Source organism: Hylobates moloch, unplaced genomic scaffold (assembly GCF_009828535.3).
Source record: "Hylobates moloch isolate HMO894 unplaced genomic scaffold, HMol_V3 SCAFFOLD_4, whole genome shotgun sequence".
Classification (NCBI taxonomy): domain Eukaryota; kingdom Metazoa; phylum Chordata; class Mammalia; order Primates; family Hylobatidae; genus Hylobates; species Hylobates moloch.
In genome coordinates this window covers 111306100-111322317 of record NW_026652279.1, presented here as the reverse complement: position 1 = coordinate 111322317, position 16218 = coordinate 111306100, and the positions used below count along the sequence as shown (strand labels likewise).

The window sequence follows — 16218 nt, the reverse complement described above, 5'->3', positions numbered from 1 at the left end:
GGGCTTCTTTTTTTTTTTTTGAGACGGAGTCTCGCTCTGTCGCCCAGGCTGGAGTGCAGTGGCACAATCTCGGCTCACTGCAAGCTCCTCCTCCCAGGTTCACGCCATTCTCCTGCCTCAGCCTCTCCGAGTAGCTGGGACTACAGGCGCCCGCCACCACGCCTGGCTAATTTTTTTGTATTTTTAGTAGAGACGGGGTTCCACCGTGGTCTCGATCTCCTGACCTCGTGATCCGCCCGCCTCGGCCTCCCAAAGTGCTGGGATTACAAGCGTGAGCCACCGCGCCCGGCCTAAGGGCTTCTAAGAAGGAAAAAATTAGTGGGATTCTGGTCCTCCAACTAGAAGCGGCCCCGTGTTTTGTCTGTTTTTTAGACAAACCACCATCTTAGATGGGGGAGCAGTGTGTTCTCAGTTCCTTAGGATTTCTCGATGATTAAAATGAGCGTGGTTTTGATTAGTATCTCCTTATCAATTAACCAGTTATTTTGATTATTTTATTCTTACCAGGTTTGGAGAAAATTGAAGTTTTACAGCAACATGAAAACGAAGACATATATAAATTAGCATTTGAAATCATAGATCAGTATTTCTCTGGTGATGATGTAAGTAGATATTAAAATAGGGTGTGTCTTCATGTAAATGAAAACCTATACACAATGTAAATTTACTAAGAGTTTTCCTTTTATTATTAGGATGACATAAGTTTGTACTGTATTTCTATTAGACATTCCATCAGTCACTTTCTCTTAAATACTTTGAAACTTCATTATAAGGTAAAGTTGTAAAAACAGTTCTTGTTTCATTTGTAATCTATTAACTAGGAAGAAATAGTAATTATATAAGTGATGTATGTTCAGATAGGTTAAATAAATCTACAGATCCAGAAACTTGATGCAGTTTTGAAATGTGTTAAATTTTAAATTGTTAAATTTCTTAATAAAATTATTGATTTACTCGAATATTTTTAGTTGATTAAAGCATTCACATAGAATTATTTGCTAAGAGGTAAAAAGTCAATTCCACTTACATCATAATGTATAGTATCATAACCTAATAAGGATTTTTTTTCTTGTTTTTTATAGATAGATGAAGATCCCTGCCTCATTCCTGAAGCAACACAAGGAGGTACTTACAATTTTGATCCAACAGCCAACCTTCAAACAAAAGAATTTAATTTTTAAGTTCAGTTGAGTGCAGCATCTTTCCCACATTCAACATGAAGCACCACCAGATGGCTACCAAATGATAAGAACAACAGCAACAAAAGGCTCCAAAACACACATGCCTCTTTGTTTTGATGCTTCTAAAGCAAGCCATGTCTCAGTCACTTTGCAGTTGCCAAAAGTCACTATCACATGGACTGTAAATGCATATGCATGATTTCCTAAACTGTTTTAGAACTCTCTTAACAGTCTCAACTACCCTATTTTTCCCTGTTCCCTGGTGCCACAGGCTGACAACTGCAGTCTCCAGTTTAGAATAAATATTCCATAGTGGTGACATGTCAGCTGCCCACTGATACTTCTTTGGAAAATGGTGCGCTGTGGATCAAGACACTTTGGTATGATGCATTTACAAGTTGGAAGACTAAAGAGGTGCAGTGTGATCTGAGCCTCCATCATTGTCCTCCACAAACATATTTTCATATTCTTTATGTGGAAGAATAGATTTTAAAGTACAAGCCAAATGATTTTCATTGGTGGAACTGATACAAAAAAAGTAACTTAAAAACAAGAAACTTGGTTATTGAATAAACAGATAAGTTTTTTTAAAAAAAAAAAAACTACTTCATCTACCAGTAATTGATGTGTTTATTATCTGCCTCAGAAGCCAGGGTTGGAGGAAGAACTTTAGATATGGATGTTAATGCTTTTGCCATTATACCTAATTTTTGAGAACAGCAAGCCCTATTTGACCACTCTCTTCAGCCTGTGTGTTCCTGCTGTTTTGAAGTAATCAAATGCTGTGCATGGTATTTTACCTGAGCTGCAACCTATTATGGACTTGAACTTCTGTTTAAGTTGAAAGCAAGAGTCCCTGAGTATAAAGGAAAAACAGCAAAACAAAAAAAAAAAAACTGCAAAAGTCTAAAATACCCATTGGTAATGTTTTTTAAAAATCTTGCTTTCAGCTTTCAGGAGTTAATATTCTTTGTTTTAATTTGATAATTGGATATGATTGATTTATATTGGGTTTAAACTGTGGAGCTTTCATGTTTACTGTAATTTAGTCTTAAAATATTTTTTACTTAGTAACCAGTGCTTTTGATAATGTGGTTGGCAACAAACCAGCAACTGTTTAGAAGTGTCATAAGACTTCATTCTTTGAGTATTGGGAAAGTTAATTCAGATCCTACTCTAAAAGCATCTTCACATATTAAAAGATTCAGACAGGGATCTGTGTAGAGCAGTAATCTGCAGTTATTTAACATAAACCTGATTTGCAGTGACTCTAAGTAATTCTGCAAAATCCGGTATTACTATGTCAAGTTATTGCTTTTGGTAAATTGTCTGACCCAGTTATTAATGAAAGAATATGGATTTGAAAATTTTTAAACTAAATAATTTGTGCTGTCACAGAAATGGTATTGTTGCTCTTGTTTACTGGGTATAATTTCCCAATGCATTGATGTGAAGGGATAGAAAATCTAAACTAATTTAGTTATCCATTGGGGGGTGTATTTACTGTGATGAAGATGAGACAGATGCCATCAGAGCTTTGTGAATCAGCTGGGGTGTTTTCACTGATAAACAACACATAGCAGGTGTGCATTCGTTACAAATATATGTATCTGCCAAGGTGGAGCCACTTTAAAGAGTGAGTTTTGTCTTGTATCTAAAGTGGATACAAGCGTATGTTTAAACTGCAAGATTTTTACTTGCTAGAGAATCTGTTTTAATATAGTGGTTTGGCCTCTGATTATTTATAGGTTTTATAAATTTTAGAATCAATTTCTCTTTAAGGTGGCTCAGATTTTTCAACTCTTGTGCACATAAAATTGAGTTGAAGTTCATTGTGCCTTTTTTTCTTTATCCAAATTTTGAGTTAAAGCTTCATATGGTAACTGCATCCTGTTCGGACACTATAGTCTAAATTTTTGAAACTGCGTGGTGTTCGCTAAAAGTAGGAATAACAACGTAAAAGCTAATTAAGGTCACAAACTTCAGTGAAACCCTTAAAAGTCCAAATCTTCTTGATATTGTGAACTGTACCCCTTCCAGTTTAGTTTCTTCTGACTTTCCTTACTTAACTGACAGTTACCTTTTAAAATTTGCACACATTATGATTAAAATTGGGCCTCTACTGTGATGATTCCTATTTCCTCTCATGTTTTAAAGTGCAAACTAACATTTAAGTGAACATTAGCATCAAGTAGTGCAGACATTTGTATGCATTTCCTTGATTCAATTTGTGACCTTATCAGTTTTGAATTGGAATTGCACCATTTCGTAGATAAAGGAAACTAAGTATATTGCTGCACTTTTAAGTTTTCAAAACTGTGTTTAAAAATTGCATTGTTTTTATTTTTTTTTAAACTCAGTTTAAAAAGACTAAAACGTTCTTTCAAAAGAGGCATCTAAATGTGTTCCTAATTTTGTATATGGGCTTAGGTTTTGTAACCAATAAAAAAAGCTGCTATCAAATATGATAAAACATTGAAAACTTATTTCTGAAGATAACTTGTTTGTTTTCTGTATGGTTAAATTTAAATTTGGAATTATTTTTTTAAAAATCACAATGGAGGTAAATCATGAATTACTCTTTTATTGTATTTTAATATCTCCTTCACACCATATTACTGAACTAAACTGGAGTCTGTTCACCTGGCACAGTTAGGCCAAACATTCACAGCAAGGTTTTGCAGCAGGAAAAAGGAGGGCATTTATCTGCGGGCAGGGCACCAAACAAGAAAAATGAGGCAGCTCACACTTAAGACCCAACTTCCATCATGGCTTTACAAGCAAGGGTTTTTAAAGGCAGGGGTGAATTTCAGGAAAGCATAAGTTACAGGCAGAATTGCACATCAATACACAATGGTTTGGCCTAAAAAGGTGGGCTGTCTTGAAGCCGAGGGTGGCAGGGGGTGACTTATAGGTCATAGGTGAATTCACAGATTTTCTTATTTGCAGTTGATTAAGGAATCAAAGCTTTGTCAAAAAACTTGGGGTCAACAGAAAAGAATGCTAAGTCTGCCCCATGGGCATGACTTCCTATAGGCCCCTCAGGAAGACATTTAGAACAAAGAATGGCAGTCAGAGCTCAGTCCTCAGTTCCCCCCTTCCCTGGCCAGTGGATCCATTTGGTGGAGGTCCAGGTGTCTGAAGAACAACTCAGGGACATATGTTAAGATGTTATCTTTAGTTTCTATAAGGAACCAAACATCCTGTGACTTCCTTGGCTGTTGTTTTAAGCTACTATTACTCTCTTGCTTAGCAAGTTGCTTACTTATTCATAGGGCTAGCTAGGTGCCTGGAATTTCCCTTGAAGGAACTCAACATTTTCCTTTATTTCCATGCTTGGGGGGCACCTGGCAGGCCCTTAAGAGGGGTTCCTGCTCCATCTCAACTCTAACAAACCAGGACGATCAATGATAATGCTAGATTTGAGACTATTCTGTGACAAATAAGAATTGCCAAAATCTATATTAGTTTCCTAAGTTGCCATTACAAAGTACCACAAACCAGGTGGTTTCAGACAATAGAAATATATTGTCATCCACTTCTGGAGACCAGAAGTCTGAAATCGAAGTGATGGCTGAGCCATGCTCTGTCTGGGGACTTTCATGGGGACGATCCTTTCTTGCCTCTTCCTAGCTTCTGTTGGTCCCTGGCAATCCTTGGCGTTCCTTGGCTTGTAGCTGCATCACTCCAGTCTCTGCCTCCGTCATCACATGGCATTCTCCCTGTGTGTCTCAGGTTGAAATACTATAACTTAGAAATAAGTCCATTTATTTGAGATGATGGTATGATTGTCACTTTCATGAAACAAAAACTCAAACTTTAAGACCTGGCTAACCCTTAAAAACATGTAACTATGGAAAATAGTAATCAGAGCAAACATAAAAGTTTTAACCTGTTAGGTAAAGGTTATGGCACTAAATGAAATCTTGCATTAATTAAAAGAACAAAGGAGCAGCCAAACTTTTGAGTACAGAAATGTTTACTTTTGTATAATGCCACTGCAAATTACTTTTAAAAGAAGTTGGTGTATAAGTAAATGTGATAGTACTCATACAATCTTGCCATCATTTCTTTCAGAAGGGTCATCCTGAAGAGCATGGTTGGTGGCAGACACCTGTAGCTCCAACTACGTGGGAGGCTGAGTCAGTAGGATCAGTTGAGCCCAGGAGTTTGGGAGCAGCCTGGGCAACATAGCAAGACCCCATCTTTTAAAAAAATTCTATTTTTATATGAAAAGAAAATTTTTAAAGAAGGGTCATTCATCCTTTTCAGGGGATTAGTTAATGCGGATAAACAAGTAAACAAGAGCAACTGACATTCATGAATGTCAGTTGGCTTACAGTGATGGTTAATTTTTTAAACCCTAGTTAAACTGGGAAAGTTTACTTAACTCTTTTTGAGGGAAAGGAAATATAATTTCTGTATATGAAGCTGTGAGTATAAATGTTGTTTAGATAGCTAAAAAACAGTGATAGAATGATTCTCCAAAAGTACTATATACAATGTGTGGAAAAAAGGGATGTGGGAATGCAACCTAATGCCACTGTTTGCCCATAAAATCCCTCAACTAACTTAGGCTTAAATTGTTTTTTTGGTTTTTGTTTTTTGAGACGGAGTTTCACTCTTTAGCCCAGGTTGGAGTGCAGTGGCACGACCCACTGCAACCTCTGCCTTCCAGTTTCAAGCACTTTTCCTGCCTCAGCCTCCTGAGTAGCTAGGATTACAGGCGCCTGTCACCACACCTGGCTAATCTTTGTATTTTTAGTAGAGACAGGTTTCACCATGTTGGCCAGGCTGGTCTCAAACTCTTGACCTCAAGTGATCCGCCTGCCTCGGCCTCCCAAAATGCTAGGATTACAGGCGTGAGCCACCGCGCCTGGCCTAAATTGGGGTTTTTTTAACCCTGCACTATTGACATTTTCAGCTGGATAATTCTTCGTTATGTGTCATCTGCCCTGTGCAATGTAGGATGTTTAGTACTATCCCTGGGCTCTACTCACTAGACAGCAGTAGCACCTCTCTCCTCTCCCCGAGTTAAGACAACCAAAAATGTCTCCAGACATTGCCAAACATCTCCTGGGGGCCCAAAACCATCCCTGATAGTAAACCACTGCCCTAAATCAATTCCTATAGAAAACTCCACTGAAATGAGACAGCCTAAATCATGACTTGTTTGTTATGTGAACAGTCCCAGGCTTTCCTCAGATGCGTAAGATGAAAAAAGGATACACAGGTCGAGCGCGGTGGCTCACGCCTGTAATCCCAGCACTTTGGGAGGCCGAGGCGGGCGGATCACGAGGTCAGGAGATCGAGACCATCCTGGCTAACATGGTGAAACCCCATCTCTACTAAAAATACAAAAAATTAGCCGGGCGCAGTGGCGGGCGCCTGTAGTCCCAGCTACCCGGGGGGCTGAGGCAGGAGAATGGCGTGAACCCAGGAGGCGGAGCTTGCAGTGAGCCGAGATTGCCCCACTGCACTCCTGGCTGGGCGAAAGAGCGAGACCCCGTCTCGAAAAAAAAAAAAAAAAAAAAGATACACAAATGTGCCTTTTCTTCATTCTGAGTTTTAGGAAAAATTGGAGGCAGGCCTAACCTAATTTCCCAAATCATCTGTAGGAAACTCCAGGTAGTACTGAACATCTATTTCAAGGGACTTTGGATAAAGAAATAGAAATATTGAGCAACTAGTTACTTCTTAAATTTATCCTGTAGCTAAAAAACGGGGTTGTAAAACAATCAAATGTGTTAATTGCCCAAATCTCAACACCCTATGGCAGTGTTTTTCAAACACTTCTACTTGAAAATCTTTAAGTTATCTAGGGAAAACTGGAGTTGGACTAGAAAATCATAGTATAGTTTGAAGATCACTTCTTGAAGCATTGTTGAGAGATTGGCCCCATCAGAAAACTTACAATCATCTATTAAATTATTAAAAACAGAAACTATGGCCAAGCCATGCTATAAAGAAAGTATTCTCTGCAGGGAATTTCTTCTACAGCACTACAGCATCCCCCTTCCCTACCCTAGAAAATTGCCATACACCTTCTTGAGGAATTCTGTTAAACTGTGGTACCCAAAGATGCATGGGGCCTTGTGCCAAATAATGTGAGAAACCATAAGATAAGGAACATTTTCGTGGGACAGCAACTTTACTAGGTGGTAAGTAAAAGTTTTATTGGTAATACAAGACAGAATGTTATAAAGTATACATTTTACATATTTTAAACATCAGATTTTTGAGGCAGGGTATTTTATGGAAACATTCCTGCAGGACTAAGTCAGAAGAGCTTGAGAAACAAGGTACTCATTTTGAGGGAGCTTGTATTTATTGGCTAGCTTTTCTTGCTACAAGATCCTTTCTTAACGCTGGGCGCGGTGGCTCACGCTTGTAATCCCAGCACTTTGGGAGGCCGAGGCAAGCGGATCACGAGGTCAGGAGACAGAGACCACGGTGAAACCCCATCTCTACTAAAGATACAAAAAATTAGCCGGGCGTGGTGGCGGGCGCCTGTAGTCCCAGCTACTCGGGGAGGCTGAGGCAGGAGAATGGCGTGAACCGGGAGGCGGAGCTTGCAGTGAGCCGAGATTGCGCCACTGCACCCCAGCCTGGGCGACGAGCAAGACAACGTCTCAAAAAAAAAAGAATAAGTTTCATACTTACTTCAGACTAGTTTTTCTCAGGAGATCACATTCTACATATGTATCCTTTTGATGTCTTCAGTCTTACATAAATAAGAATTCTGACTAAGCCTGTAGAAACATTCGAATACTGAGTACTCTGTCCCATGCCAGGTACTGTGCTATGGCACAGGATACTTGTAAAAATAACAGGAATAATAAAAAAAAAAGTTTTGACAAATGTTAGAAAAAAAGAGGTATATAGTAATATACATAGTAGAGGAAATTGGCTACTGAGAAAGGTGATAACCAGGCTAATGTTGAGCCCTTAAAAAGTGCCAGCCAAAATTTCACTGATCGTGGTGAAAAGGCAGGAGTTTATTGGGCAGATTGACTGGAAAAGCTTTCCAGCAGTGGTAAGAGTCTGTACAAAGCCTTGTGGGAAGCACTATGGGGCATTTGAGGAAGTGAAAGAAAGCAAGTATAGCTAGATGAAAGATTATAATGGAGAGAAGGATTAATAGGGGAATGGGAAAGGGCTAAAGAGATAGGGAGGGGCCTGACCCCACAGTCTAGTAAGTCATAAAAAGGATTTTGGTATTCTATATGGAAGATCATCATTAAGCAAGAGGAATAATAGATTAATAAAGATCACTAGTTGGTAAGGCTAAGGACAGAAAATGTCCTTTGGATTTAGTGATGTAGAAGTCGCTGGTCACATTAGTGAGTGAAGCACAGAGACGAGATGGTGAACAGGTCCATGAAATGCATGGAATCAAGAAATACTTGGCTGCTGAGGAGGAGGTGGTGATGCCTTAGATGCCAAGTTTGGGGAGAGAAGTATCGGGGATGATTTCTAGGTTTCCGGGTTGTAGTAACTGATGAGTGGAAGTAACATGAGATAGGAAAGAGAATCAGACATTGGGGTGGAAAGCGATGAGCTCAGTTTGGGTTATATTGAGACATCCAAGTGACTGTCAAGTAGGGCAGTTGGAAATAGTGGTCTGGAGTCCAGAGAATAGGACCAGGCTAGAGATTTGAGTTCTCTGCCGGTTTTACTGGTCATTAAAGCAGAGGGTAAGGATGAGTGCCTGGATCTGGGGTCTGGAGTGAGAACAGGGCCTAGGACGGTTGTGGAGCTGCAGCATTCACTGGGCATTTGTAGTGGAAGATGCACTTGCAAAGGAAACAGAATGGCTAAGGAGGCTGTGTTTTCAGAAAACCAAAGGAAAAATATTTCAGTGCTGGGATGGTGCTGAGAAGTAAACTACACTAAGAAAACGAACTGCTCTTGGGGTTCAGTGATGTGGAGGCCAATAGTCACCTTAGTGAGAGCTGTATCAGTGTGATAAGGCAGGAACCAGAGTAGAAAGGACTGAGGAGCAGGGTCAAGACATGAAGATGGGGATCTGATCAGTTTTTTCATTAAGTTTCTATTTCGCTCCGAAGGGGAGGTGGGCAGAATGGTCCCTAAAGGGTGATGTTAGTTATAGGACAGGATCCAGAGCATAAGTGGCTAGATTGGCCATACTCAGTCGCCAGTTATTTAACTGAGCAGCTAGTATATGCCAAACTCTGTAATAGGTGCCAGGGATACAGCAATAAAAAAGCTAGCCACAACCCCTGGCCTTGAAGACTTAACATTGTAGTGGCAGGAGATTAGCAATAAGTGCGTAAACAAGGATCATTCTATCTGGTGTTAACTGCTATAAAAAATGGTATAGGAAGTGACTAGGGGAAAAATTTGTGTTCAGTGCCAGCATTTTTTTTTTTATAATTGTAAAATACACATAAAATTTGCCATCTTAACTATTTTTAAGTGTGCAGCTCAGTAAAGTATGTTCACGTTGTTGTGCAACCAATCTCCAGAACATCATCTTGCAAATCAAACTATCCGAATAAATAACACTCCACTTTTCCCCATGCCCCCCCCCACACCCACCCCGCCCCTGGTAACCACCATTCTATTTTGTTTCTGCAAATTGATTATTTTAGATATTTCCTGTGAGTGGAATCATAAGTATGTTTTTGTGACTAGCTTATTTCACCGACCTCATAGGGTTGTTGTGAAGTTAACTAATGTAGGTTTGTTCCCGGACCAAACTGGGGGTTGGGCAGCCCAATAACGAGGTGCAGATGAACTGGGGAAGAAGAGTTTTTATTTCTGCAACCAGTTACAGGGAGAAGGTCTGGAAATTATTGCCAGAACAACTCATAATTACAAAGTTTTTCCAGAGCGTATATACCTTCTACGTCTACGTGTAAGAGTGCATTCATCTAAAGACATAAGTGATTAACAACTTCTAATCCTGAAGACCTTCCTCTGGAGCCTCAGTAAATTTACTTAATCTAAATGGGTCTGGGTGCTGGGATGATTACCCGTATTTTGTCTCCTGCTAAATCATGGAGGCTTGTGGAATTCCTCCAGACTCCCAATAAACTTGTTTTTGGAGGCCTGGGGAGTTTCTTCAGACCCCCCAATAAAACTTGTTTAATCCTAAACGGGTCCTGTTAAAAATTCCTTAGTTATCTTGTCATGCTTCAAGGCCCAAGAAAGGCCTAGGCAAAACTCTTGGTGGGCTTTTGTTACATTCCAGCCTTTAGTATATGGGCACTGACTCTTTCAGCTTTTCTTTCAGCTTTTATTTTATTTATTTATTTTTTTTGAGACAGAGTCTCGCTCTGTTGCCCAGGCTGGAGTGCAGTGGCGCAATCTCGGCTCACTGCAAGCTCCACCTCCCAGGTTCACGCCATTCTCCTGCCTCAGCCTCTCCCAGTAGCTGGGACTACAGGCGCCCGCCACTACGCCCGGCTAATTTTTTGTATTTTTAGTAGAGACGGGGTTTCATCGTGGTCTCGATCTCCTGACCTCGTGATCCGCCCGCCTCGGCCTCCCAAAGTGCTGGGATTACAAGCGTGAGCGGCCGCGTCCGGCCTATTTTTTTTTTTGAGACGGAGTCTCGCTCTGTCGCCCAGGCTGGAGTGCAGTGGCGCAATCTCGGCTCACTGCAAGCTCTGCCTCCTGGGTTCACGCCGTTCTCCTGTCTCAGCCTCCGGAGTAGCTGGGACTACAGGTGCCCGTCACCACGCCGGGCTAATTTTTTGTATTTTTAGTAGAGACGTGGTTTCGCCGTTTTAGCCAGGATGGTCTCGATCTCCTGGCCTCGTGATTCACCCGCCTCGGCCTCCCAAAGTGCTGGGATTACAGGCGTGAGCCACCGCGCCCGGCCTCAGCTTTTAACATTTAATTTAACCACTCAGTGCTGAAACAGTTGTGATGGAGGCCTGCGATAGTGAAACCTGGCCTGCTACAGGTTAAACGCATCTATCGCCAAGCCAATAGGACTTACCGCTCCTCTCACCCACAGTTCTACTTTTCTGGATTTTTAAGAAATGGAAAGATTGTCAGAGTAGGCCACAAGGGCTTTAAGCCGGCTGATGGCTGAAAACACCCTTGGCCCCCAACCTCCTTGGTAAGGCTTGCTGCAGCCTAATTAAAACCTTTTGCCCCTAAAATTCTGCCCCGGTCTACTGGCAAAATTTCCACTACCTAGGCTTCACTTTGTGGCTTAAAGTTTGAGCCTTGTTAAAAGTCAAACAACATCAAAAGGTGTGGCCCTATTACCAATCCTTTGGGCTCGGTTTGGGAACAGGTTTGGTCCAGGCGGTTGCGCAAGTTGGTGAGCACGCTTCTTCTACGGAACCTCCGTGCGCGGCACCTGGCAAAACCACCGGACTCAGGAGGCTGGCCAGGGTGAAAGGCGGGAATCCTAGCTCTGGCCGCGACCCGGCCGGGGAGCCCGGTCCCTCCCCGGACCGCCTTGGCCAATCAGCTCCGCTCCTCCTTGGCCATCCGGCTCCGCCTCTTCCCGGCCAGCCCCGCCCCGTCGTTTCTCTCCCTGCTTTCCTCTGCCGCTTGGTCCCGGGCCGCTGGCGTCGGGAGCCGGAAGCATGGGCGCTGAGTGGGAGCTGGGGGCCGAGGCTGGCGGTTCGCTGCTGCTGTGCTCCGCGCTGCTGGCGGCTGGCTGCGCCCTGGGCCTGAGCCTGGGCCGCGGGCGGGGGGCGGCGGACCGCGGGGCGCTCATCTGGCTCTGCTACGACGCGCTGGTGCACTTCTCGCTGGTAAGTGCCATCGCCTAGACCCTTCGCTCCCCATCCCAGAGAGTGGGAGTGGGGGCGGCAAGGCGGGGTGAGGGGGTCCTGCGGCTTTCTGCAGCGAGCTGGCCGGGGCGGCAGGAAGTCTGTTAGCTGAGAGGCGCCTGGAGGCCGCGGCGCCCAGAGTTCTGATTCCCAGGTCTGTGAACAGAGCGCCGCTTGCCTTGTGCTGCCGATTCCTCCACCAAACTTTAAAAAAATTCTGTACGTGCTATGTTAGTTTAGAAGATACCTCAGCTTCCTCGGCTTTTTAACTTGCACGTAAATGTTGAACTGGACATAATTGAGAGTAGAGTTGAGGTCATTTTTAAATGCCCCAGAGGGGGCAAGGAGAGATGCTTGCTCCGGAGGCAGCAAGGCTATTGTCGCAAAACCCGAAGCCTTTGCCAAGACAAACGAAACACCCGTGTCTAATGTGTGCCAGGCGCATTACTGAGTTTAAAATTTCAGATCTTTACAGCGCATCCATAAATTAGTTACTACTGTTCCCCATTTTACAGAGGCGAAGGTAGGCGCTGCAAAGTTAGGTGACTTTCCAGTGCCACACAGCTGGCATGATTCTGAGGCAGTCTAGTCTGGCTCCCAAGTTTGCACTCTGTGTATCAGTCGAGGTCTTAGGAAATATGTGTCCTTAGAGATTCAACCCATTTTATAAAATAACCAGGAAGGTTGTGTTTAAGGCATTTATATTGAAATGCCCCGCCCCCCTACCACACACGCGCGCACGCACACACACACACTTTTAAGTTTTTTTAAAACTATGCCCAAATATCTTTTTTTTTGTAAAGTTGACCTTGTTTAACTCTAGACACACCTGTGGCTAACATGAAGCCAAAGTCAGTAGTATTGAGAAAGCAAGCCGAATATTGGGTAATCATCGAGTTCTGTAAATGTTTACGGGTTGGCTTTGTGCCCATAACTGATGTTGCTGGAATTCTTTTCATTCTGATAATCAACATGTAGAGATAAGGGACAGTGACTGTTTCTCTCAACTCCTTTATTTTTTAGAATTCTTTTTTTTTTTTGTCTTTTTGTTTTTTTGTTCTTGAGACAGAGTCTAACTCTGTTGCCCAGGCTGGAGTGTGGTGGCACTATGTCGGCTCACTGCAACCTCCGCCTCCTGGGTTAAAGCGATTCTCCTGCCTCAGCCTCCCGAGTAGCTGGGATTACAGCCGCCCGTCACCACGCCCAGCTAATTTTTGTATTTTTAGTAGAGATGAGGTTTCACTATGTTGGCCAGACTGGTCTCAAACCCCTAACATCAGGTGATCTGCCCGCCTTGGCCTCCCAAAGTGCTGGGATGACAGGCGTGAGCCACCGCCACCAGCTGAGAATTGATTTTTAAGCTATCACTTGGACGCAAGGTTTCCCACAGAACAGGGGAGATAAAGCAGATTGCTAGGACCGGTTAGAAAAAAATGTATAACATAATTTGTATAACATATCGGACACAGTGGCTCATGTCTGTAATCCCAGCATTTTGGGAGGCGGAGGCGGGTGGATCATGAGGTCAGGAGTTCAAGACCAGCCTGGCTAACAATGTGAAATCCCGTCTCTACTAAAAATACAAAAATTAGCCAGGTGTGGTGACGGTGCCCATAATCTCAGCTACCCGGGAGGCTGAGGCAGGAGAATTGCTTGAACCTGGAAGGTGGAAGTTGTAGTGAGCCATGATCAAGCCACTGGACTCCAGCCTGGGCAACAGAGCAAGACTCTATCTTGGGAAAAAAAAGAAAAATGTTTAACATATCTTAGACAAACAAAAAGCTGTAAAAATACTTAAACTATATGCATATGTTCACCACTTAGTTTAAGACTGTTTACTTTTCAAGTACAGGTTGTTACAGGTAACACGACACACATCTTTTGTGCCATTACCTACCCCAGCTGCAAAGTAGTCCACTGTGTGAATACACCATACCTTAGTTCTCCAAGTCTAAGACCCACATTTTTTCACGTATTAGAACAATCAACTACATCATGTAACTACTGTGGGCCATTTGATTGATATTTTAATGTCTCTAAATTGGGATGTATCTTATATTTGATGAATATGATCACTTAACCAGCCCATATTAGTGGACACATTTTTCTGTCATTACAAACTGCATCACCAACGTCTTTCTACATGCGTCTCAGAGATCAGTGGGGAGAACACTTGAATTAAGCAGTTGAGGCTGCAAGAAAATACATGCCCATGTTGTCTTTGTTTGGGAGTTTATTGCAAGAATACCCAGAAGTGTGGGACAAGCTAAGACTAAGATGTAGAGCTTAGAAGAGAACCAAAATTAAACTCACTTGTTCACTAGAAGGTGAGTTGCCTCTCCTTACCCCCTGACACTTTTTTTTTTTGAGACAGAGTCTCCCTCTATTGCCCAGATTGGAGTGCAGTGGGGCGATCTTGGCTCACTGCAAGCTCTGCCTCTCGGGTTCACGCCATTCTTCTGCTTCAGCCTCCTGAGTAGCTGGGACTACAGGTGCCTGCCACCACGCCTGGCTAATTTTTTGTATTTTTAGTAGAGATGGGGTTTCACCGTATTAGCCAGGATGGTCTCGATCTCCTGACCTCGTGATCTACCTGCCTCGGCCTCCCAAAGTGCTGGGATTACAGGCGTGAGCCACCGCGCTGGCCACCCCCTGACACTTCTTAAAGAGAGGAGCTCTGTAGATTTTTTGGCTGCCATCAGCTTGAAAGCTATCCTGTTGGACAGTTTCAAGCCAAGCATTCCCAGGGGCAGTTCATTTCCCAGATGGCCAACCAGAGTGTGGTCACCTTGGGCCCCAGCACTAGTCGTCAGTTCAGCTCGTTATGACTACAGCAGAGGGCAGGCTGACTTCCCATCAGCCTACCTGGAAGGAGCCATGGCAACATACTAGAAGAAGGAAATGGTGGGCCCACCATTCTGAGGTCGCTATGGGCAGCCTAGGCACTGGTGCTTCATGGATAAAATTTTATCTCTTCTGCAGTCTAAGTATAGCATTCAGGCATGGCCAGAAACATGAAGCAGGATATGAATGCCTGTGTATGGAACACATCCTGGAGTCCAGATTGACAGGAGCACAGGGTTTACATAAGAAGTGGGAGGACCAGCTGGAAAGGTGACAGGTAAGAATTGTGTTCTGTAGTGGGAAGCCACGTGGCCAAAGCAGATCTTTGTAAAGATAATTTAGTGGTGATGTGTTAAGTCAGAAACTCTAGGGTCCAAGATTTAACCCAACTTAGAAGTTAACAAGGTAGTCCAGTTTGATTCCCCAAGGCCCAAACCCCACAGGACAACATAATGAAGCCCAGATGTTACTGCCTGTACATGCAGTGGGATGCATTACAAGAAGGGAACTCCAGAACTACGCATCCATCTTATTGTGAGCTGGTGGTGGTGTGTCCATACTTCTCTTTGGAGAGACCTTATCTTAGGAATGTAAACCTCTGAGGAGAATGTGAGGTCTTGATCTTTACCACCCTAGAACCTCTCCAGAGGGAGCTCTCTCCCAGGTTTACTACTCTGGAAAGGCTCATTATAGAAACATTCTTAAAATTGATGTAAATGTCTTTGCTCAGAGACCCAGACAGTGCAGGATGTGAGATATTCACGGAGAATTGTCTCCCAACATGGTGCAGGTTGGATTGGAAAGGATGGAGTTGAGGGGCAAGAAGATCAACAAAAAGCAACTGCTGTAGTGTGGAGAGTCATTTAAAAAAAAAGAGAGAGGCAAGCCAAGGTGGTGTTGGAACTTAAAATGGGGAGGAAAGCTAACTGTGAGAGACTTTCCAGGGGAGAATGTGGTAAGTCACAGTGGCCACTTGTAGATTGGGGGTGCACATGATCTTGGGGCTTAGGGCCTGAGCAACATGGGTAATGGTGATGATGTTAACTAAGACAGCAAAATCTGGCTTTAGAACTATGAGTCGGAGGTCCTAGTGTGCAGTTAAGAGAGAATAGTGCCAGGCAGTGGCTCACACCCGTAATCAGCACTTTGGGAGGCCGAGGCAGGATTGCTTGAGGCTAGGAGTTGCGAGACCAGCCTTGCTAACATAGTGAGGCCTCATCTCTACAGAAAAATTAGCTGGGCGTGGTGCTGCATGCCTGTGATCCCAGCTACTCAGAAGGCTGAAGAGGATCTCTTGAACCCAGGAGATCAAGGCTGCAGTGAGATATGATTACGCCACTGCACTCCAGCCTAGGTGACAGAGTGAGACCCCATCTCAAAAAGAAGAGAGAGAGAATGGCCAGAAGGCAATTGAAAAATGTGAATTGAGTGGG

General features: G+C 43.2%; 2 protein-coding genes across 2 annotated transcripts in view; both read left to right on the top strand.

Moving 5' to 3' along the window:
* The window catches only part of KPNA3 (karyopherin subunit alpha 3), a 97206-nt gene extending 93560 nt beyond the window's left edge, over window positions 1-3646 (top strand). The window contains exons 16-17 of the mRNA XM_032150906.2: window positions 508-602; window positions 1083-3646. Coding sequence (XP_032006797.1) covers window positions 508-602; window positions 1083-1181 — 194 coding nt within the window. The 3' untranslated portion in view covers window positions 1182-3646. The remainder of the gene's footprint in view (window positions 1-507; window positions 603-1082) is intronic.
* An 8043-nt stretch (window positions 3647-11689) lies between these two features.
* Window positions 11690-16218, top strand: part of EBPL (EBP like) — a 30846-nt gene continuing 26317 nt past the window's right edge. The window contains exon 1 of the mRNA XM_032150905.2: window positions 11690-11923. Coding sequence (XP_032006796.1) covers window positions 11753-11923 — 171 coding nt within the window. The 5' untranslated portion in view covers window positions 11690-11752. The remainder of the gene's footprint in view (window positions 11924-16218) is intronic.